At 45.6% G+C, this 22,090-nt stretch overlaps 1 protein-coding gene across 1 annotated transcript; it reads left to right on the forward strand.

Moving 5' to 3' along the window:
* The first annotated feature begins 9,811 nt into the window (after positions 1 to 9,811).
* Positions 9,812 to 12,828, forward strand: GADD45A (growth arrest and DNA damage inducible alpha). Its single transcript, XM_046645502.1, has 4 exons — positions 9,812 to 10,035; positions 10,554 to 10,655; positions 10,840 to 11,077; positions 12,155 to 12,828. The coding sequence occupies exons 1-4, from the start codon at positions 9,992 to 9,994 to the stop codon at positions 12,266 to 12,268; spliced, it is 498 nt and encodes a 165-aa protein (XP_046501458.1). The 5' UTR covers positions 9,812 to 9,991; the 3' UTR covers positions 12,269 to 12,828.
* The last annotated feature ends 9,262 nt before the right edge of the window (positions 12,829 to 22,090 follow it).

The following is a 22,090-nucleotide window of genomic DNA, read 5'->3' on the forward strand; positions in this document are numbered from 1 at the left end:
CTTCCTAAAAATCTATTGCCAAATCTGGTTCTCCAAGAAGACATGTGGGTAAATATTCTAGTGGGTCCTTTATTAGTTTCCTGCTGGTGGTACACAGACTCAGATAGAAGGAGAATTATTTGGAACTACCCAGAAAAGCAGAAAAGTAAGAACCAGAAGCAAAGATCTGTGAGAAAGAGAAATGTCTCTAGCTTTACACTTTTGGCACGCGATAAAAGGCAGCTTTAGTGACAGCAGCCAGATGGAGATCAAATGACAACTGTGAGTTCATAATGGTCTCCAGCGTTCTGGCAAGCACGGGGGCAGGAGGGAAGTGGGAGGGATCCGCTTTACTGGTACTACAAGCCAATCTGGTGCACATCAGCGTTATCTGACGTCAGCTAAAACCAGTTCTGAGGCACTCCATGGGGAACCAGCTGCTGGAGACCGCCGGCACCCTGTGCACCCCGCTCCGTGCCTCTGTGCACTCCCCCACCTCCCGCCCTAACAGTTACCGGGCGCTGCCAGTTAATTTATGTTCCCTGCTGTGGGAGGACCCAGATGTTGAGGCTGCAGTGGCTGATTTGAAGGCAGTTCACAAATACAGGAAGCTCTCAGAGGATAAAAGAAATGTAAGGGTATTCTACAGTTTAAGAAACTCATTGTTCTGCCTTAACACACACACACACACACGCACACACACACACACACACGTAGGTTTGAATAACATCAGGCTATCCAAACTGCATAAAGATCCAAAGGGCAGGAATGGAGAAAGCTTGTTCATCCATCGTTAGAAGGACACGAAAATGGATTCATCTGTGGCTGTGTTAAAATTCAGCAGAAGTTTTCACAGCATTAGGGGAGGGCAGGGAAGCCCAGGACTTTCACCATCAGCGGTGACGCCCCAAATATTAGAGAAAATGGAAATACAATATTTTAGATGAAGGAATTAAGAACAAAGAAAATTAGAGTGGGAACTGGGAAATGGGTGCGTATGATTAACATTCATGGCATTCTATGTGTCGTACCGTGCAAGTGCTGGATATATATCATCTCATTGAATCGCCATAATACACTTGTGAGATGGGCACTATTATTACTCAGGAAAGAGACAGAGGAGGTTAGGCGCCTCGCCCAAGCCTGACTCCAGGGTCTGCATTCTGAGCACTGTGCTCTGATGCTGCGTGAACTACAGCTGCTCCAAGGAAGATAATCCACGGCTAAGCAGGGGAGCCCTAGAGTCTCACAGATGCACGTTTACCTCCTGGCCCTGCCACTCAGCTATGGGCCCTTGAAGCTGGTAACCAGCTTAACCTCTCCAATAGGCCACAGCTTCTTCAGCAATAAAGCGAAGATAACAGTATCCACCTCAAAGATGGTCGGCAGAGTCCAGTGATGTCATATAAATAAAATTTTATCACAGTGCCAAGCATATGATAAGCATTTAACAAATTAGCTGTTTTTATTAATAAATCACAAGGCTCGTTGGAAATCTTCTGAAACATCCCTGGAAACCAACTCGCTGTTGCACACAGATTTTAGAAGGAACTCTTCTAAAGGGAAGCACGTGGGTTGAAATTTGGAGAGCTCAGATTCCTAGAAACTATGCTAATAAGTATTTCAGGTTAAAAGGAATTCTTTTTATTAATAAAAACTTAGAAAAGAATGAAGGGATATTTATCCATATTGTGGATGACAAGAAGTAACTGGAGAAAAAGTAACTTGTCGAGCCCTGCCCGAGCCCCGAATTTAAGGGCTCTTTGCAGCTCGAACCAAAGAAATTGGGATTTACGTTGTGGTTGGATTTAAGGCAAGCAGAGCTCCAGGATCACAGATGGACTTGTTTTCACAGTTTATGTAAAAGATATAAACCCAAATTTATAAAATGGAGTAGAGGCTCCAGTTGCTAGGGATAATGCAAGACACGCCAAATTAACCAAACTTAATTCAGATGGTCATTAAACAATGACCCCACCTGGTTTTCTGTCGTTTTACCATCTGTTGTAGCTGTGTCTTCTCAGATGGGAGCGTTCCCACTAGCTCCCAGGTGCGACCTGTTTATGAAGACCGTGCCAAATCATCCTCCATAGCATTTGGTAACTAGGCAATCTATTAAGGTTAATAAGGCAAGTTGTAACATAATCTCAACTAACCTATGGAAATGGACTGAAATTTTTGAAAACTGATATCAAAGCAGAGGAATATAAATGAGTTTTTAATTCTTTAGACAGATCATCTGGTGATCAAAATTTTAAGGTCCAGAAAACTAACTTTTTTGTGGTCAAGTAAGACATTAGAAGTTTTTTTGGTGACTGCTTAAAATTATAGAATAATTATTAGAATAACAAACTATTAAGCAAAAAGATATTTGAGCTGGAAGGGTTTTATAGAACAAACTTTTCAGTTTCCAGCTGGGATCAGTGTGGGTCTCAAAGGCTGTGGGTTGAGTTGGTGGGGGGAGCGGGTGGCTAAATCTGCAGACCCGTGGCCCTCAGCCCCACCCCCATCGGCTGCTTCAGCCAGAACTCTTCAGCTTTTATCTGTCTATTTGTGGGGATTATGCCTACTATTTCTTTTGGGGAAAGGGAGCTCTCTTAAAAAAAAAATTTGACAAATGGGGAAACTGAGGTAGAGAGAGAGTAAGCAACCTACCTAAGATCATGCATCATTTAAGCTACATTCTTGGAAGGACATCAGATTAGATTTATCATATTGGCTATGCATGCAAAGTAAAGTAGCCACATAGATCCTACTTTTACAGCATCATTTCAAAACTTCCCTAAAACACAGACACAAAATACCAACGATCAAATGAATCTACGAACGTGCCTTCTTGTATTGGATGGTGATGCTTTCCTGAAACAGGGAGGACGGCTTGCCAAGGGTGATGTTCCAGCTGAGAAAGCAAAATCCCTGACACATTTCTGCTTAGTGGCCAGTGACACAACATGCCCTCCCCCTCCCATGTCTTCAGGGGTGAGCTAGAACATATGGCACAGATCCTTAGAGGTCAACAACAGAATGCCAAACACAATCCATCACTTTGCCACAAACTGATATGGTCCACGAAGCACAGGCGTAAAGTGTTCATAATGGACAGCTAGATAACAGTCTGCTTACTGCATTCTTTGGTTACTAAAAATGAGGCCACTTTGGACCTTTACAACATAAAGTCAAACAGTAGCCAGACAGAGTACTGTCAGACAACCCCCAAGACCAGCCAGCCAGAAAGGGGGCTTCAAAAGGCTGCGTCCTAGGCCCGCTTCAAAAGATCACAGGCTTACGGGGTTTAATCGTAAATTATCCTGTTTTAATATTTAATATCTTCCAGACCTTGAGACTGACATTCATTGCCAGAGTGAAGGAGGACCAAAGAGAAATATAAGAATGCATATTATTCACAGAACAGATCTTACAAGCAATTTCAAAGCATAAATTCTACCGGCAGAAATTTCCAGTGAATAGAGATTAAATGCTTACAAGCACTAAAGCCAGAAAAAGAGGGAGGAGATCAAATCATAGTCAAGAATGCTCTGATTTTCCTTTATCCCTTGTTTCTTCTGTTTGCAATCTCCTAAATCTTACCATTTCTTTCATTCCATCTCCATGTGCGTTTCTTGCATGCTGCTTCTATAGCGACACCCTATCTTTGTCTTTTAGATCTCCCACCTCAACTCTCACCTTTATAAAACCTTGCAAGGTTGTTCTCATTATTATAATCTCTTTATGCTATATTGAAAGAACCAGCCTTGAAGCTTGGCAATTACGCACCTTTTAATCTATTGGGGTTTATAAGTGTATACAATACAGACTGGTCGAGGTCACAAATCCTTAGTTTACAAAATCAGCCAGTGTATAGCTCCTGAAAAAAACATTTAAAAGTTTCTTGGGGCAGAGGTGGAGAGAGTATGAAGAAGAAGATAAAATTCAGCTAAGGGTGCACAACCCTCTGTAACTAAAACAATACAACCAGCAAAAGTAGGATTCAATCAAACATCTTCCTTGTTAATCTATAAGAAGAGACCACAAGATTTACAGCTTCATGTTCTAGTTCATGAGTTACATCTTTAAATCTGTACAACTTATTCATTCAACAAGATCTGATTCAATAAATATTTACTGAGGGTCCACTCTGGGCAAGGAACTAACCACTTAGGGATCCACCTGTGAACAAAACAAATCTTACTCCATTGAACTTATACTTGGGGAGTAGAGTGGGCAGGAGAGTGGGAGCCAGATAATAGACAATATAAATAAATAAAAGATGTTATTATTTAGAAAGTGATTAGTGATATTATTATTTGAAACAGAGAGAACAAGTTTTGGGGCATCAGTAATGCCAGGAGGAGAGGTATTGCAACTCACTGGCCTCATTGAGGAGGGACTTGAAGAGAGTGAGCAATGTGGTTATCAGCAGAAAGAATATTCGGGGCATGCAGTCTGTACCAAGGTCTTGAGGCAAAAGGAAGGCCAAAATGGCTAGAGAGGAACGAGCGTGGGAGAGAGTAGTAAAAGATGAGATTGGGGTGGGGATCTGATATTTTTTTTAAATAACAGCTTTATTGAGATATAATTCACATTCCATACAATTCACCCTACATGTACCATTAAACAGTTTTCCATATATTCACAGAGTTGTGCAATTATCACCACTACCGCTATTAGAACATTTTTGTCATAATGAACAGATTTTGTGGGGCCTTTTAAACTATATTAAGGACTTTGGCTTTTACTCTGAGTAAAAAGAGGAGCCATTGGCAAGTTCGGGTCAGAGAATTAAGCGTAATTTGACTTGCTCTTTATAGAATCGCTGAGGCTGCTGGAGGTGAGTAGAGGGAGGGCGAAAGCAGACAGAGAGAAACTAGTTGTTGCAGTTATCCAGGTGGGAGATGATGGCGGTGCTGGCGGCGCCTCTGAGAAATGGTTGAATTATTTTACATTTTGAAGTAAGCTGATAGGATTTGCTGATGGACTGGATGTGGGTTGTGAAGGAAAGAAGTCAAAGATGATACCATGGTTTGGAGACTGAGCAAGGGGAAGAATGGAGTTGCCTTTGACTTACAGGAGGACAATTAGGAGGCCAACTTTGTTTTTGTCATTTTAAATTTGAGATGCTCATTGTATACTGAGACAGAGATGATGAGTAAGTCTGAGGTTCAGAAGAGATGACTGACCAGATTGCAAGCACATTCAGGAGTCATCAGCATATAAGTATGTAAGGCCATGAGACTGGATGAGGTCACCAAGAGAGTGAGTGTGGATCAAGAAGAAAAGAGGTCCAAGGACAGGGCTGTTAAGCGTTAGGACGAAGAGAACTTTGCAATGATGTAGGTGGGTAAAAAGAAACAGCTCTTCTATTTCAGAGACAGAAAAATCAGAAACCTGCTCAAGGAACCAGAACAGACTACCCAAATGGCCAATTACTAACTCAGACCACCTACCTTCTTTGCCAGTGACTCGTCCAGCAAACGGAGACATTCACAGAGAGAACATTCCTACAATAGAAGCCTTAACTCAGGAGGAAGCTGGGGAAATTGGGCGAAGGGGTCCTTGAAAAATGTCTCTTCATTTGACCCCTCGACTGGCTGGCCCCCGCATGGTTGGTGAAATGCGAACACCTGGTGGCAATACAAGGTGGTTAGCCTAAAGCTCAAAGCCACACCACGACTCCACCACCATGAATATTCATAGCTGAAGGAAAGTTTCATAAGGTCAGGGTTTGTTGAACACACAAGATGGAATTAAGGGAGTAGTAGTAGGTTTCGATGCTATATAACAACTGACCACAAAAAGTGGTTTACAATAGCACTCATTTAGTACCTCAGTTTCTGCAGCTCCGAAGTCCAGGCATAGCCTAGCTGGGTGCTCTTCTCAGGGTCTCACAAGGCCAAACTCAGTGTTTCCCATGCTATATTCTCACCTAAAGGCTTGATGCGGGAAGGATCTGTTTCTAAGCTCCCTCAGGGTGCTGGCAAAATTCATTTCCTTGCAGCTGTAGAATATAGAAGTTCGCTTCTTCAAAGCTCGTACTGGAGAAAGAGAGTCTCTGATGCCTCCAGTCTCTCTTCAGAGAAGGCCTCGGCCCTCTTTTAAAGGGCTCTCCTGATCAGGTCAGGCCTACCTAGCATAAGCTCCCTTTTGATTAACTCAAAGTCAACTGATTAGGCACCATAATTACATCTGCAAAATCCTTTCACTTTTGCCGTAGAACGTAATATAATCGTGGGTGTGATAGCCCAACATCATTGCTGTATTCTATTGGTTAGAAGCAAGGCTTGGGTTCTGCCTACACTCCAGGGAAGAGGGTTATACAGAGCTTAAATCAGCTTAGAGATGATTGAGGCCATCTTAGAATTTGCCTCCCACAGTGATGGTCCAAGAAACCAAACATTTACGTTAAATTCAAATGCAAGTATTGATCCTAAGAAATGACAAATTTTTTTTCCTGGTTTTTCTCCCCAAATTCCCCTAGTACATAGTTGTATATTTTAGTTGTGGGTCCTTCTAGTTGTGGCATGTAGGACACTCCTCAGTGTGGCCTGACGAGCAGTGCCATGTCCACGCCCAGAATCTAAACCAGCGAAATCCTGGGCCTTGGAAGTGGGGCACACATTTTTAGGTGACAGCAAATCTTGACTGAATGATCTTCTCCAGGGAAGAAATGAAGGAAATTCAGAGGCTGCCTTTAGAAACTAACTTCACTAGACTTATGCAAAAAATACATCAGGAACCTTATAATTTTTAACAATATAATAGAATATAATACTAGAGTTCTAGGTAGGTAGTAGATACATCTGTCACACTCTAATTGATCTCCTGTAATGTAAACAATGATCTCATACTGAAATAATAAGCATCATGTTTCTTTCAGATGTTAAAGGATTGATTACTTTTCGAAAAAAAGAAAAGTTATCATTCTATACTATAGAACCAGTAGTAGGACTATATATATATACTAAAAGTGAAGAAAAATCAAAAAGACTCTTGAGATGCAAAGTAAGTAGCATTGCTAAAATAAGTTAACAATTCTTGAGGACGTACTTCCATCTGATTTCCAAACATAACCATTTGGCATCCTGACAAATATTAGTACAAGGTCAATTCCAGTCCTGTGCAGTTGAAGTACTTGGAGATACCTGAGGTAGTTTTAAAAATGATTTCACAAATTGGAGTTATTTTTTAAAATACCTATATGTATATGTATATATGTTCTGTACTGATCTAGGGAAATTCCTCTGATTTATCATTGGGTACTAACTTCCCCCAGGACTAAGGAGCCTTTATGAAATATAGCATCTACGATCATCCTAATGTCTAACTGTAATCTAACTGGAGCTGAATGCAGCTTCTACTTGCAGCCATGAGGACCAGCCTCCAACATAATCACTGATGAAACATTCTAGGAAGACTCAGCAATGAGGCAAAATGATGTAACATATCTGAGTCAGAAAACATGACAAAGGAATATTTTTGAATACTGGAAGCCTAGGCTTATCTCACCGAGAACAACTCACGACACTGGAACAAATCATTTTCCCCTGAGGCCGCATAAGCAGGACAGGGTCTGAGAGAGGCTCTAGGCCTGAAGAAGTAGCCCTTTTATACCAGTTTTGCTGCACAGAGTTGACTTGGGTGGAGCATTATTAGGGCTGTGGCTCATTTGAATTGACATAAACAATACACGGGTTCTACTATCCTACAGTTTCCGTTCAGATGACTAAAGTCATGGGACTTCCAGCATAGCTAGCTGATGACAGTGCATGCTATTTTGTGCCAAAATCCAGTTCAAGCATGGATGTACCAATTAGATGGGAAGCTCTTTAAAGGCAAAGGACCAGGAATTGTACAGTTCTTGGTGTATAGTAGGACATCAAAGAAGTTTTTTTGAACTAAAGTTCAGTGCGGACCATCTTAGAATTCATGCAATGCACAGGACTGCAAGATCCTGAGACCTTCTTGTTCAACTCAGATTCTGTTCAATTCAGTAAACATTGACTGTGCTTCTCCTAAACGCAGAAGTTGTGCTGGGTATCAAGAACACCACGTTGATGATGTCACAGTCCCTGCTGTTAAGAAAGGCACATGCATCCCTAATTCTTTGTCGGCTTGCTATGACCACACTTTCTTCCGAAGAACCTGTAAGAAAGGCCTTGGAGTTCCACAGAACACAGTTCAACAGTTTCCAAATGACTCAGGCCAGATTGTATAATTCAGGGTTTGTCTGCAAAACTTGAGGTGCTTCAGCACCTACCTAAATTTCAGCTTTAAGGAATTCTTTAACAAAGACATTACATGTTAGGATTTAAGGTATAGACATGAAATACACAGCCACCCTTGGGGAAATTATGCATTGGCCAGCGCCATTCCTTTGCTCACACATTGTCCCTTGCTGACAACACAGGGATTAAGTGCAAAATAGCAGCTCAAGTAAATGAGCCAGAAAACCAACCTATCACTTTTCTCTTCCACTAAATTAAGATCAAGAGAGCTGGAGAATATTTTGTCTAGAATGACACAAACATACGGGTGCAAAAACTCCCATGTACCTCTGCAAAAGATGACTTCTGTGACCTTTGGCTATACAGTGACCTTAATAATGCAAGCCCTGTTTTGAACGCAAGCATATGGGGGGAATTTTCACCACTTTTGGTGACTTTAGTAGGTTTAAGACATGCTTTTGCACTTATTGCATAAAGTCATAAAACAAAGAAAAAACTTGCAACCTATTCAGTGAAAGTCTATACATTAAAGTTTGCTTTTCAAAAATGCGTAACTGCTGCTTGCTTTCCACCCACAGGTTGCCATTATCTCAAAGGTGAAATTTTAGCACATGACTAAAAGGTCTTATAGCTGCAGCTTTGTGATTCAGCATCTACCATCCATAATTCGCTGTGAGATCATAGGCCCTCTGTGGAGGGTAGTGACATACTTGCCTTGTGAAAGGAAGCAAAGGGCACATTGGCAGCATTTTGAATTTAGACTTGTGACTTATGTGGGTGTCAGACATTTGTCTCCTAGCTGGTGCCTTCAGAAGGCTCCTCCTTTGGGAAAGGCTCCCTGAGAACGGCAAGTTTGGGTTGCAGGCTAGGATACACACATGTGGGCACCAGCTCCTCGGGAGCACGGTTTCCCAGAGTTACCCCGGGCAGGTGGGAAGGCTTTCTGCTTTCTGCAGAAAAGATTCCAACTTGGTTCCCTGCCATCACCAAACACAAATGTGTTGATTTTTCTTTTTTGAGCTTCCAACCCTTGCAACCTTCCAAAAATAAATCAAACCAGCCATCAGGGCACCGAAATAATACTGCTACTAATAAGCAGCTTTGCCTAGACTTACATAAACAACACTTCTGAGGTAAACCTTGCTCCAGAGGTCTGGACACACTCTTTTTATGTAAACTGCTTACTAATAATTACTGGACTTGGGTGCATTAACCCCGAAAATAGATTTTAATAGCAACCCCTAGAAACAAAAGACATGAAACGACAATAAAAAAAAGTGCACCAACTAGAAAAACGCTTGGCAGCCAGCTCCAGCCCAGCTGAAGACTCGCTCCCCCCACCCCTGCAAAGCCCTCCTCTCCTTCGGGCCCCGCCCCCAGCCCTGCCCCCCAGCCCTGCCCCCAGCCCCGCCCCGCCCCGCCCCCGCTCCGAGGCTCGCCTCCCGCGTGGCCCCTCCCCCTTCCGCTCCTCTCCGCCCACTTCCAGGAGCTGGGGTCAAATTGTCGGCGCAGGCTGATTTGCATAGTCCAATGGCTGCGCGTATGCAAATGAGGCGGGCGGTGGTTGGCCGGCCTTGGCAGGATAACTCCGGCGAGCGGGGCCTTTGTCCCGCAGTGGCTGTGAGGCGGCAGCCGGGTTGGAGCGGCGGCTGGTGGCGGACGGGTGACGGCGGGGCGGCGGGCGCTGGAGCGGCCGGGCCGGGAGTGCAGAGAGCAGGCGCCCGCGCGCCCTCGGTGGCAGGAGCAGCCCGCAAGCCGCTCTCTCTCGGGGCGGGACCTGCAGTTGCAATATGACTCTGGAGGAATTCTCGGCTGGCGAGCAGAAGACCGAAAGGTGAGTCGGCCGAGCGTCCCGCGGGGGAGCTGGGGGAGTGCAGCGGGGCGCCGGGAGGTTTGCGCGGGGCGAGCGGGGAAAAGTTTGCAGAGCGTGCCTCCCGCCTTTCTCGCTCGGGGACCCTCCCAGGGGCGCCCGCGGACGGAAGGAGCATGCCCCCCAGCCCGGCCGAGCCTCTCGGGCCTTTGCAAAGGGCAGCAGGGACTGTCCCTGCGGTGCGGCTGCTGCGGCGGGCAGCCTGTGTCTGCACCCAGCCTGGGACTGGCAGTGCCCTCCGGGAGGGTGGCGGGTGACACTCTCGGGGCTTCTCACCGGATCCCGGCGTGTGGGCGTGCGTGGGGTCGTGGGGGGGGGGGGCCGGGTCAGGCCTGGGAGCCCGAGTTTGCAGAAAGGTGAGGGGCGCGGGGGTGCGCACTCGGGGGGAAGGTCGCGGGCGGGGCGGGGCGGGGCGCGGGGGTCGGCGACGGCCCCGAGGGCGCCCGGGCTGACGGGACCCCCTTGCTCTTGCTGGCGTGTAGGATGGATAAGGTGGGGGATGCCCTCGAGGAAGTGCTCAGCAAAGCCCTGAGTCAGCGCACCATCACGGTCGGGGTGTACGAGGCGGCCAAGCTGCTCAATGTGTAAGTGGGGCCCCCGCGTGTCCCCCGGGGTCTCCTGCCTGCCCCAGCCCGGGAGGTGGCCCCTCGCCCCGCAGCGCCGCTCTCCGTCTGCGCGGCGGCTGCCTGTCCCCGGGGAGCGAGCGGGCAGGGCGCGACCCCCGGGCCCCGGCGCTCACCTGCCGCCAACCCCCCCTGCTGCCCACAGCGACCCTGATAACGTGGTGCTGTGTCTGCTGGCGGCGGACGAGGACGACGACAGGGATGTGGCCCTGCAGATCCACTTCACCCTGATCCAGGCCTTCTGCTGCGAGAACGACATCAACATCCTGCGCGTCAGCAACCCGGGCCGGCTGGCCGAGCTCCTGCTCCTGGAGCCCGACGCGAGCCCGGCGGCCAGCGAGGGCGCCGCGCAGCCCCCGGACCTGCACTGCGTGCTGGTGACGGTGAGCGCCAGGGCACGCGGCCGGCGGGGCTGGAGGCCCGGAGGGAGGGGAGCGGGGCCTAAGAGTCGCGTGACTGCAAACCGGCCACGGGTGGGGGTCACGAGCGTGGCTGCCTTTGCCCCATTAAAGCGTGTGGCTGGACTTTCAGCCGAGATGGGCTAGTTTCATCATCAGGATTTTCTCTGGTACAGAACATGTCTAAGCACGTTCGAGGCTGCCAGCAGCGGAAGAGATCCTTGTGAGTCAGCACTGTCAGCCCAGCTACTCCCTACCTACAGCTGTGCTACCTCCCGTGACTAATTCCTTTAGCAGGGCAGATTAGATAAAGCCAAATAAATTCCTGGCTCACCCTCATTAAGGAGTCAGCTTCATTCTCTGCCAGTCAGAGCTAAAAATAGAATCGGTGTAAGGAGACAGCCCTTATTAATTCCCTAGAAATACATTAAGAGGATAGAGTGGAAATTTTTTCTTTGCAATCTTGCATTTTTTCACTGGAGCTATTTTTCCTAGTTAAAAACCTTTGGTAGGTAGATAGCTTATGTTTTCAGAGGTAAATGTGATACCTTTTTTTTTACGTTTTACTACTTTTTTGGCTGGTCTAACTAAGTGGCAGCCTAATTATTTTGCTGGTCCTGCAAAATACGACTCTGCATTTGGGGAGGATAACAGGTGGCAATTCTAGGTAACTGCTGGGCAGCTCTATTCTCGTTGCAGGCACAGCATGGAAGTATTTCTCAGTCATTTAGCTCAGGTCTCAGTACAAGTTTGGTAGCACAAACCTGTGAATGATACTCTCATGCAAAACTGAATAAATAGTATCATGCAAACATATGTATAAGGCTCAGTGGGTTGCATGCTTCAGACTTGGCAGCATTATGGTTTAGGAGAGAATTACCTGTAATGATTTTGCAGGAAACCCGCCTGCCTAGCAGAAATGTTATTTTTTATGGTCGTAACTGGTCTCCATGTCACACAAAGTATAGAATGTTCATGTGTGTTCCGCTCAAAAGTAATGTAATTATTAGCAAATGCTGATTTTTTTTAATAGTAAATTTATTTTTCTACATTTGTTCCCAGAATCCACATTCATCCCAATGGAAGGATCCCGCCTTAAGTCAACTTATTTGTTTTTGCCGGGAAAGTCGCTACATGGATCAGTGGGTGCCAGTGATTAACCTCCCTGAACGGTGATGGCATCTGAATGCAAATAACTGAACCCAGTTGCACTGAAGTTTTGAAATACCTTTGTAGTTACTCAAGCAGTTACTCCCCACACTGATGCAAGGATTACAGAAACTGATGTCAAGGGGCTGGGCGAGTTCAACTACATGTTCTGGGGGCCCGGAGATAGATGACTTTGCAGAGGAAAGAGGTGAAAATGGAGAAGGAAGCTGTGTTGAAACAGAAATACAAGACACAAGGAACAAAAATGACAAAGAACCACGCAGGAAGGAAAATAAACTATGTATTAATTTAGGATGGTTGAGTTACATTTAAATAAACCAAATATGCTTTGTTAAAAGTTTAAATGTGCGGCCGTAGTTTGGGTATTTCTGGTTTATATGCCCTCAAGTACAAGAAAAGCAGAAAGGGTTAATCATATTTTAAAACCATATTTTATTGTATTTTGATGAGATGTTAAACTCTCAAAGTTTTATTATAAATTGCACTAAGTTATTTTATGACATGAAAGGTTATTTATGCTATAAATTTTTTGAAACACAATACAATAAACGTATGGAATAATTGCATCATTTCTTAATGTGTGCTTTTGTTTCTTTTAACTTGGACTTTAAACAAGTGTTTTTATATGGAAAAATTAAAACCCTTCTGAAATCGTATATAGTGTATGTGTGTCTATATAGATATATATGTGTATATATATATTTTTTCCACTTTGAAATATTTGGGCTGAACATGGGGGCGTAGTTTTATTTTTGTATTCTTTATTTAACAGGGCGTTTTACTGATGCCCTCTCTACACTCTGTCCAAAGTCAGAAAAACAAAGGTGATTTAAGAGGAGTTGGGAAAAGAAGTGGTTAGAGATTGAATTTGCAAAATCTAAATAATCACAGTTCACTGATGTTAGTGTTATTATAAGATTTATGCAAAATGCTAAGGGAAGCAGGAAAAGGAACCCAAAGTGCCTGCCAGACCAGGGACGTTTTCACGGGGGAGAGCGTTTTATCTGGGTCTGAAAGCATGATTGGCATTTCCCAGCCAGAGAGAGGAGAAGGATGTTGCTAGCAGGGGGCGTGAGTTTGTGACAAGTGTGGAGGCCTGAGAGACCAAAACCTGTTAAGAGAGCAAAGAGTGACTGCGCTTCTGGTGCCGGAAGATAAGGAGAGAAGGCTAGAAAGGCAGGTGGGGTTAGGCTGAGACTGCAGGGTGTCCTGTGTCACCCCCAGGCCCTTGGGCTTCCTTCTGTCACCTGGGCAGAGACCTTCATGCAGGGAGTGACGTGATCAATGTCTAGGAAGCTCGCACTGGGGGTTATTGGGATAGGAGGCCATGGGTAAGAAGGCCAAGCTGGAAGCAACTGTGACAGCCCAAGGCCGTGCATCTTGCAGAACCATATTTAGGGAACAGTAGGGAAGTGGCCTGGCAAAGATTTCTGGCGCCCATACTCTAGAGCTGTGTGCCTTCCAGCTGAACACTTCTGTGTTTCTGAGGGGTCTGGTTAAATTATATCAGATGGGAGAAATGGGAGAAAAGAGCAAAAGAAATGAAACCCTTCAGCAGAACAATTATCTTTTAGTTGGAACAGTCACTTGATAATTAAGTGCACCAATCTCATGCAGATGGAGCCAAAGAAAGCAAAAATGCGTCCCGAGGCAGGGCCTGGCGCAGCTACAGGGCATCGCATTTTCCTTTGCCTGCTTCTCAAACCACATGCATCTTTGTCATGACTCCACGCCATCAGGAAAAAGTAGAAAACCTGAGGAGAGAAAAACCAACCAACTAGCAGTAACAAAAAGCTGCATTTCTGTCTATGGATGAAGGGGGCCGTGAGCCCTTCACCTTGCAATTAAGTTTCTGTTTTTCCACATCTGCTAGAAATGTGGGGTTTTTAGACCTTGTTTAGGTCATTGTAGCTTTGATTTAAGCCAGCGCCCCATGCAAAATGTAACTGGTATTTAATATTTAGTTTTTACATTACCAAAAGATTGAGAACTGTGAGTTTTAAACCGTGGAATTTTTTGCTTCCCGCTAGAGTAAGGATTTTCAATCCCTTTCTACAACTCCTTCGTTACAAACCCTTCTGCAAAGCTGAGTGCGTTAAACTGGAAGGCAGGGTGCAGAGGAGCAGCTTAGCTTTGTGGGCAGTGTGGGGAGCAGCCTGTGCTAGTCCCTTCACAGCCTGTTCTCCTCTACGGAAAAATGGAGATACAATTATCCATCTTGCAGACTTGTCGTCTCTCCTACAATACTGTAACTTCCCTGAAGGTAAGAACTAACGTGTGGTGCATAATCATAGCCCAGGACTTCGCACACTCCCAGCAAGCAGTAGGTGCTGGATTAATGTGTGTTGACTGAATGAGGGATTTAGAAATAATGAGTTACAAACTACCTGGTGCATGACAGGTGCCCAGTATAGTGTGTCTGCTACAGGCAGTAGCAGAAGCGGAAGTTTTAAGGCATCAGAGAAACCTGTCTGTTGCTTATAAGATACGTCATATATGTATCTTAAGAAAGGAGTTTCGAATCTCTATTAGAAATTGATAGTGCTTCGGGACATGGAGTGGCAGTATATATTCTTCAGATTGTTTTGTTTCAGGAAAATCTCAACAGTTAATGCAATGCTGTCGTTTGGGTTTTTCTTTTAAGTTTTAAGTGTTGTTATTTTTTTCTGATTGAACATCTGCAAAATTAACATGGCATTGGAAAATCCAGTCGTGAAAGTGAGCTAATTGTCAGCAAGTGTGCAACCCCCTGGATGGCCTCTGCCGCTAACTGACGGTAACCTTCTTCAGCTGTCGCTTTAAACCTACTTGTCCCAAGTAGGTGGAACTGTTAGAACAGGAGCAAAAAGTCCCCTCATCTCCTGAAGGTGTGTTGTGTATGGAAAATACCTATTTTTTCCACTGGCAACTTCATCTCAGTGTCGAATAGCATGGCTCGTCCTCTGTGCAATCACCGAGGCCCGAGGCCTGGGCGACTTCTGTCCTGAAGGGCTCGTGAAGGCCGCCGGTCTCCTCTACTCCATGGAACCCTGTCAAATCACTGTAACCCACTGAAAACCATGTACTGCAACCCCAGGGAGATCACTGTTTCCTCAGTTCTCGACTATATAGATTACAGTTTATTCTTTGATGTGCGGTAAAAGGCTGCAAGCAACGAGGTGTCTTTCCTTCAAATGAACAAAACTCTCACTGGCATGATTTAACACGAGGCCAGTGTCCCTCAAATTGAGTCGAATCTTTTTTTTCTTCCTAACGATCCTTAAATAAACATAAGAAACTGTGAGAAGACCACCAAGAAATATTTAGTGAGCGCTTACTGTGGGCAAGGAACTGTGCTGGTTATTTTGGAGCCTACCCATGCTCTGGCCTCAGGGAGGTCACGGTCTAGCGAACAATGAGAGTTGGACATTGATGTAATCAAAGCAAAAAGCATCCAGTACCGGAAGACAGGCCCAGAGAACTGCTTCGTGAGCTCAAAGGGTAGAGATCTCTGGAGGGCGTATGGGAATGGTGTGGAGGAGAAGGTTGTATGCTCTTTGATCAGAAGCTGGCGTTGTATTCTGCAAGCCACACAAATGACTGACTTGATTGAATACTGAGTATAATTCTGCTAGGGCCTGCGGAGGATACACAAATGTGCCTATAGGAGCACTTGGCCTTAAGAAGCTTAGAATCAAATAAGGAAATCAAGATCAGCACATTCGTGCCTTTCACACCATTTACTGCAAACCCATCATGTCCCTGGCATGGTGTAAGGTCCCAGGGCTACAGCAGTGAAAAGACAGGGTCTCTGCCTACAGGGAAGTGCGTCATGAGGTGCAGACGCCTGAGCCTGACGTCGGCAGTACTGGTTGACAAGTCCTGATTCAAGAGCCAAGTGCTCCTGGGACCGGAAGGAGAAGAGACCTGTGCGACACTGGAAGGGCATTTGTTCCTGGACAGGACCTGCAGCTCTAGAGGGTAGGGATGCAAGGCTTGTTTGGGGCCGGCTTCCAGAGACGACCACAATGCGTATATTGGGCTCACTTCACGTGGAGCACTGTGTGAAGCACTCTACATCCAGTAGCAACTCTTTAGCCTCCCAGCAACCGTATGGAAGGAGGTACTATTACCATTACCGTTTTGAGGGTGAGGAGACTGATGCACAGATGAATTGGCCTGGTCGTATTGTTAGTAAGTGGCAAATCCAGGATACAGAAGGAGGCAGTCTGCTCTCAGAGCCACATTCTCCAGTGACAGGTGGGGAGGTGGGAAAGGGGGTGGGAACCAGACCGCGAGGGGCCTTGCAAGCCAGGTGTTTTCACCAGGTGACAGGAAGCCATTTAAAGGTAACATAAGGGGTCAGCCCCTTAGGGTAGGGTTAGGTTCACACACTCTGCTTCAGCGACCCAGGATTCGCCAGTTTGGATACTGGGTGCGGACCTACACACTGCTCATCAAGCCATGCTGTAGCAGGCATCCCACATATAAAGTAAAGGAAGATGGGCACGGATGTTAACTCAGGGCCAGTCTTTCTCAGCAAAAAAAAAAAAAAAAGGAGGCTTGGCAGCAAATGTTAGCTCAGGGCTAATCTTCTGCAAAACTAAAATAATAACTTAAAACTGAGAGAAGAGGCACGGTGTTATCACTGCCATGAGGGAGGCAAGGAAGAGATGAAACCATGGCTCACAGAGCCCTAATGCGAGGCCGGAAATAGGGAGCCAAGAGAAATTTGGCTGACACCATGGTCAAGAAAAATTTGTTTTGAATCGGTTGTCAACATTTAAACATGGAGAAATTTCTTGGACAAATCCTGATTTCTACCATCTCTTGAAAATTTGCTGTGTGTGGCAGCAATGGGTCCACATTTTGTGCGGCAGCAACTGGCTGAAGCTGCAAGGAGGCTCCTCCTTTTTAGACAAGGATTTCCAGTTTGCCACAGACCCCACCCCTCCCTATTGTAAACTCAAGCCTGCTGGACTCACTTAGGCTTCCCGTCTTAATCCTTTTAGGCATGTGGGGTCCACCCTTCACCCCCAACAACTAGTATCTCTCAGTCTGGGATCAGATTCTTCCTGTGTAAAATATGTTTGTGCTAGCAGAATTTCTCAAATTGTTCTGATTATAGTAAAGACCTGGGGGCATTTGTTATAAATATAGCTTCAAGACCCCTTTCCAAGAGCTTCAGATTAAGTGGGGCTGGGATAAGGCTCAGAATTTATTTTCTTAACAACTACTTCAGGTAATTCTTATTTTCAGGGAAGTTTGAGAAACACTACATGCTCTCTTGGAGTCCTTCCAGTTGAAATTCAGCAGAACCACTATACAAATCTCAGGGCAGGCGAGGGAGCGGGCAGGAGCAGCTCTCGCTTATCAGTCTCCCTGATGTCAGCCCTGCAGGAGCCAAGGCATATGCCCTGCTCCGCAGAGGTCGAAGAAATTCCCAGGGAAGAGGTTTAACTGGAACAATTTGCTCCCTGGAGACGGAGTTAGACTTTACTAGTTCACTAAGGTGACTAGTGCACAAGTTACAAGAACCACAAAAGGTGGGCGAGTCCACCAACAGAATGGCTCCTAGCGCTGCCTTGCAGTGGCCGACCAACAGACCTGTCACGTGCCGGACACAGTGCTGGGCACTTTGGACAAACAAGGAAGAGGCTGATCAGCATGATACAAACAACCTGTTGTTGAACAAAGACTGCTCCTCAGCATCAGGCGCAAGGTAGGAGCTCAGGAAGCGAGAAGAGTCCTATTTCTCTTACATCCATTCACACTTTCTGGGTTGTCACACGCTCTTGAGGATATCAATTCATCTGATTTCCTTGCTAAAGCAACTGAGGGTCAGAGAAGTCAAGAGACTCCTCCAGAGTCACCCAGCAGGAGAGGGGAAGAACCTGAATTTTACTGTGGGTTCAGTCCTCTGTCTCTGAGAGAAAGCCATCTCTGAGGCCAACCAGACAACAGAGGTTAGCCTGGGGGAGGATGAAACTAATTGGGTCTAATCTTTTACTTATCCAATAAGTGGGACAGAGCCTCAGGAAAACCAAAGGAGACAAAAAGCAGAAGAGAATTCTAAGACTTTTTTTCTCTTTCGTTGTAGAGCTTCTTCACGGGAAAAGTACTCCTTGTATCCTCGTGTGTTTATGCTAATGTCTGTCTACAGCTCAGTGTCTGAGAGCGAGCTTACGATGCAGAGAAGCAGCAACGGTTCCGGATCCCATCACCACGTTGTAATCGTACTACAATCTTCAAAACAGTCACTCGCAAGAAATGGCTCACCTGGAGAAGAGCCTCTGATTGCATCTTGCTTCTTTGTGTAACTGTTAACCACAGAGCTGGGGAAAGATAAAGAGTAAGAATGTAGCAGGCGAGACAGTGGGCTTTTAGAGCCCTCCGCTTGGGTCCTGGATCCTAGCCAGGACTTGGGAAAGTTAGTGTAACCTCTCTCAGCCTCAGTTATTTCTCCTATAAAATGGGAAAATAAACAAGGCTTATGTTCTTCGGTGGTTGTGAGGACAAAAGGGAACAATGCAGAGACAGCACTTCACTCAGTTCCTGGAAACGCTCAATGTGCGTAACCTAGTGAGAACCGCATCTCCTGTGAGCAGGTAGTTTTCTATGTATGGATGTGTGTATGCTATGTAATTATTCTGTTTGCAAATTAGAGGGTGATTTCAGTTAAAAAAAAAAGCAGTAACCTACATAGCCCAACAGAACCGAATATTGAGACACCATCCAAATAAATTATGTTAATTTCCACTAATCTAGTTTCTTCTCTTCATTTCCATGAACTTAATTTGGTTCTTTATCACTCCTTTATCAGAACAGTTTCTGCTCAAAATCAAAGGCTGAGCACATACGGTGCACAAGTGCTATGCTAGAACTTGCCATAGAAAGATGATTACGGCGTAGTTTCTACCTGCAGTCTAGCCTAGGAAGCTGACAGACGGACACAGATAGTTTTTGAGTTGGTGTGATGTCATAGCAAGTTTGGGCATGCTCTGTGTGCGTGTGTGTGTGTGGAGGGTGGTGGTGGTGAAGATGATGAAGGCTTCCAGGAAGGGAGATGCTTGACCCGAGTCTGGAAGCACGGTTAGGAGCTAGTCAGGGGAGAAAGGCGTGGCACACGAGGGACTCTTTTAGTCTGCGGTGTTTGCTAGAGGATTAAGTGTTAAGGAAGGGAGTGGAGAGAGGCAGGCTGGAAAGGGAGACAGAGACTAGATCATAGAGGGCCTTGTGTGCTCTCCTAAGGAGCACAGACTTGGTCGTGCAAGCATCCAGGGGGCTCTGAGGATTTTATGTAGAAAAGTAAAAGGGTCACTCTTTGCAGCTGGACTCAGTTAACCAGGCCGCAGCAGGCTAGACAGGATTTGAGGGGAGCATAGTGTATACGGACAGCTGTTCCTTGTTCCTGTCTGTCCTGCCCCCCTCCCTCTTCCTTCTGCCAACCTTCTTTCTTGTTAGCACCCCTCACCCCAGCCTCAAGGGTAGATTTGCAATATAGGCCTGGCCAATCCTCCTGGCCATGGCTATGGGTTGGGGATAGATCTGGGACTTCAGCAGGGCCCATCAGAGATCTTTCTGAGACTTTTCTGCCAGAGTAGAAATCTCTTTCTGGCGTTGGCAAGCTGTTGGATGTGTCTGTGATTGCTAGCAGCTGGCCTGTCTGCCACAGAGAAGAAGTCTACTCCAGAGCAAAGGGCAGAGGTGGAACCAGAAGGCAGAGCTCCTGAGTCCAGCTGTACCTGAGTGAGGCCCATGGATTTTCAGTAATGTGCTTAAACTAGTTTCATTTGCAACTAAAAGTATGGTGAGCAGCAGGGACTGGGGGATTTCTGGGATGTGACACTTTCAGGGTAAAACCACGACAGTCCCAAGTAAACTGAGATGGCTGGTTACTCTAACACCAGGAGCAACCACGGAGGCTGCAGTCTAGACGGGTGGCTTCCGCAGTAGTTCAGACAAGGGATGATGCGGGCCTGAACCTGCAGTTGATGAGGAAAATCAGGTATGGACTTGAGAAGAATTTGGGAAATGAAATAGGCACGGCTGGGTGATCAGCTGTAAGGAGTGAGGGGGTATTCTTGAATGTGTCTCAGGTTTCCAGCTGGGGGCAATTTAGTGATGATAATGCTACCAATTAAATTTTAGGGAGGAGAGATGGTTTTAGTCGTGGACACATTATGTTTCAGGGTACAACTCTCTGTTAAAAACATCCAGCAGGATTGGGAAGTCTAATGCTTGGACAAAAGACGAGCTGGATGTTTTGACTTGGGAATACTCAGCATATACTAACTGAGAGAGTGGACGAGCGCTCCAAGAAGGATGGGTAAAGTGACAAGAGCCAAGGATAGAAACTGGGGACTGAGGGAGAGACTTTTAGGGACAGACATAGGAAGAGGAGACAGAGAAGGTGAAAAAAGAGAGTGTGATGTCACAGAAGCCAGGAGTGCAGAATGGTGGGTTTACAGAAGAGAATGGTTCATACTGTTAGACGGGTCCTCGAGTTCAACGGCCATTTTCTTGAGTGAAATCAATTTCATTACAATGGTAGGAGAAAAAGCCAGAATTCAGTCAGTTGAGAAGATGTGAGGTGGGGAAGAGGACAAAGAAGGTGGACCACGCTTTGGGAAATTCTGAAAAAGGAGAAAAGAGGATAAGGGGCTTATGGAAGCACTGGAGGGCTTGACCTCCAACTGGAGGATTCCTCTCACCTCCACGTCTGATGGAAAATATTTGGATGGGTGTGATGGAGACATCTGGATGTGGGAAGGTAAGAAGTTTTAAGAATTCAAGTCAAGTGGCCCCAACATCTTTTAAATGGAGAAGGCAGGACTTTTTGTACTGTGGGAAGGAGAGAAATACGGGAGTTTGAGGAGGTGACAAAGGTTTGGAATGGAGGAGTTGAGCAAGGAGTAGTAAAAAGATTGTGAAATACCGTTGGGGATCAGCAGAGATTAGAAACACTGCCAGTTTCTCTCCACTAGTTTGTTCTCCCTGTCCATTCTAATCATCTTTACTAAGGTCATCATGTAAAGACCTTGCTTAAAAATCTTTACCAACTCCCTCCCCTTGCCTGTATAATCAATACAAACTCTTAGCCTTTGATGACTTGACCCAAACTTTCTTCCCAGCCTCATCAACATTCTCCTCTCCATACTCTTCCCACAAAGATCTGTGTTGCCCTGATACCCCAGGCTTCTTGAGAAACCAGTGTTTGGACACACTGTTTTTGCTGCTGAGAATACCCTTTTTCTATTCTTTGCTCACAAACTCCTATTCATCCTTAAAGGCCCAACTGATGTTGCCTCCTCTGTGTAACCTTTTCTGACTCATTGAGGCAGGACAACTTCTTATACTAGCATTTACCACATTGCATAGTGATTGATTGGCTTACCTCCTACTGTGCACACCCCAGCCCCCACTACCCTGGGCGATCCTTGTTTTTTCTGGGTTTATCCTAGGACATACTTAGCACAATGCTAGTAGGAGCTACACTCCTAGGAGAAGCTCAAGAAATAAATGAATTCCTCTTTGTCCAGCTGCTAAAAACCGAATGCTCTGTTACTCATGTTCAATGTTTGCCTGGGCTGTTTTTCTTTTTGTAGTTATGTTTTGTGAACTCATAGGGCATTGTTGATACTTCGTGGAAGAACTTTACTCACTTAATTCTATTAATTGCCTATATACAAAATACATTTCTACAACTCATGTTTCCTTAAAAATTCTTTCCAGTTCTGCTAATGAGTCAGTAGCTGAAGTGTCAGGAAGTGATTCTTTAAATATCTTTTAAATAACTATAATTATACACAGAAAACCCACATACCCTTCTCTGACCCCACACTCTAG

This window comes from Equus quagga, chromosome 18, assembly GCF_021613505.1.
Source record: "Equus quagga isolate Etosha38 chromosome 18, UCLA_HA_Equagga_1.0, whole genome shotgun sequence".
Lineage (NCBI taxonomy): Eukaryota > Metazoa > Chordata > Mammalia > Perissodactyla > Equidae > Equus > Equus quagga.

Bases quoted from the DNA above. Each gene is read 5' to 3' on its own strand.
- GADD45A (XM_046645502.1), top strand. From the start codon at position 9,992: ATGACTCTGGAGGAATTCTCGGCTGGCGAGCAGAAGACCGAAAG. The intron at 10,036-10,553 runs GTGAGTCGGCCG...GCTGGCGTGTAG, and splicing joins GGCGAGCAGAAGACCGAAAG to GATGGATAAGGTGGGGGATG. The intron at 11,078-12,154 runs GTGAGCGCCAGG...ATTTGTTCCCAG, and splicing joins TGCACTGCGTGCTGGTGACG to AATCCACATTCATCCCAATG.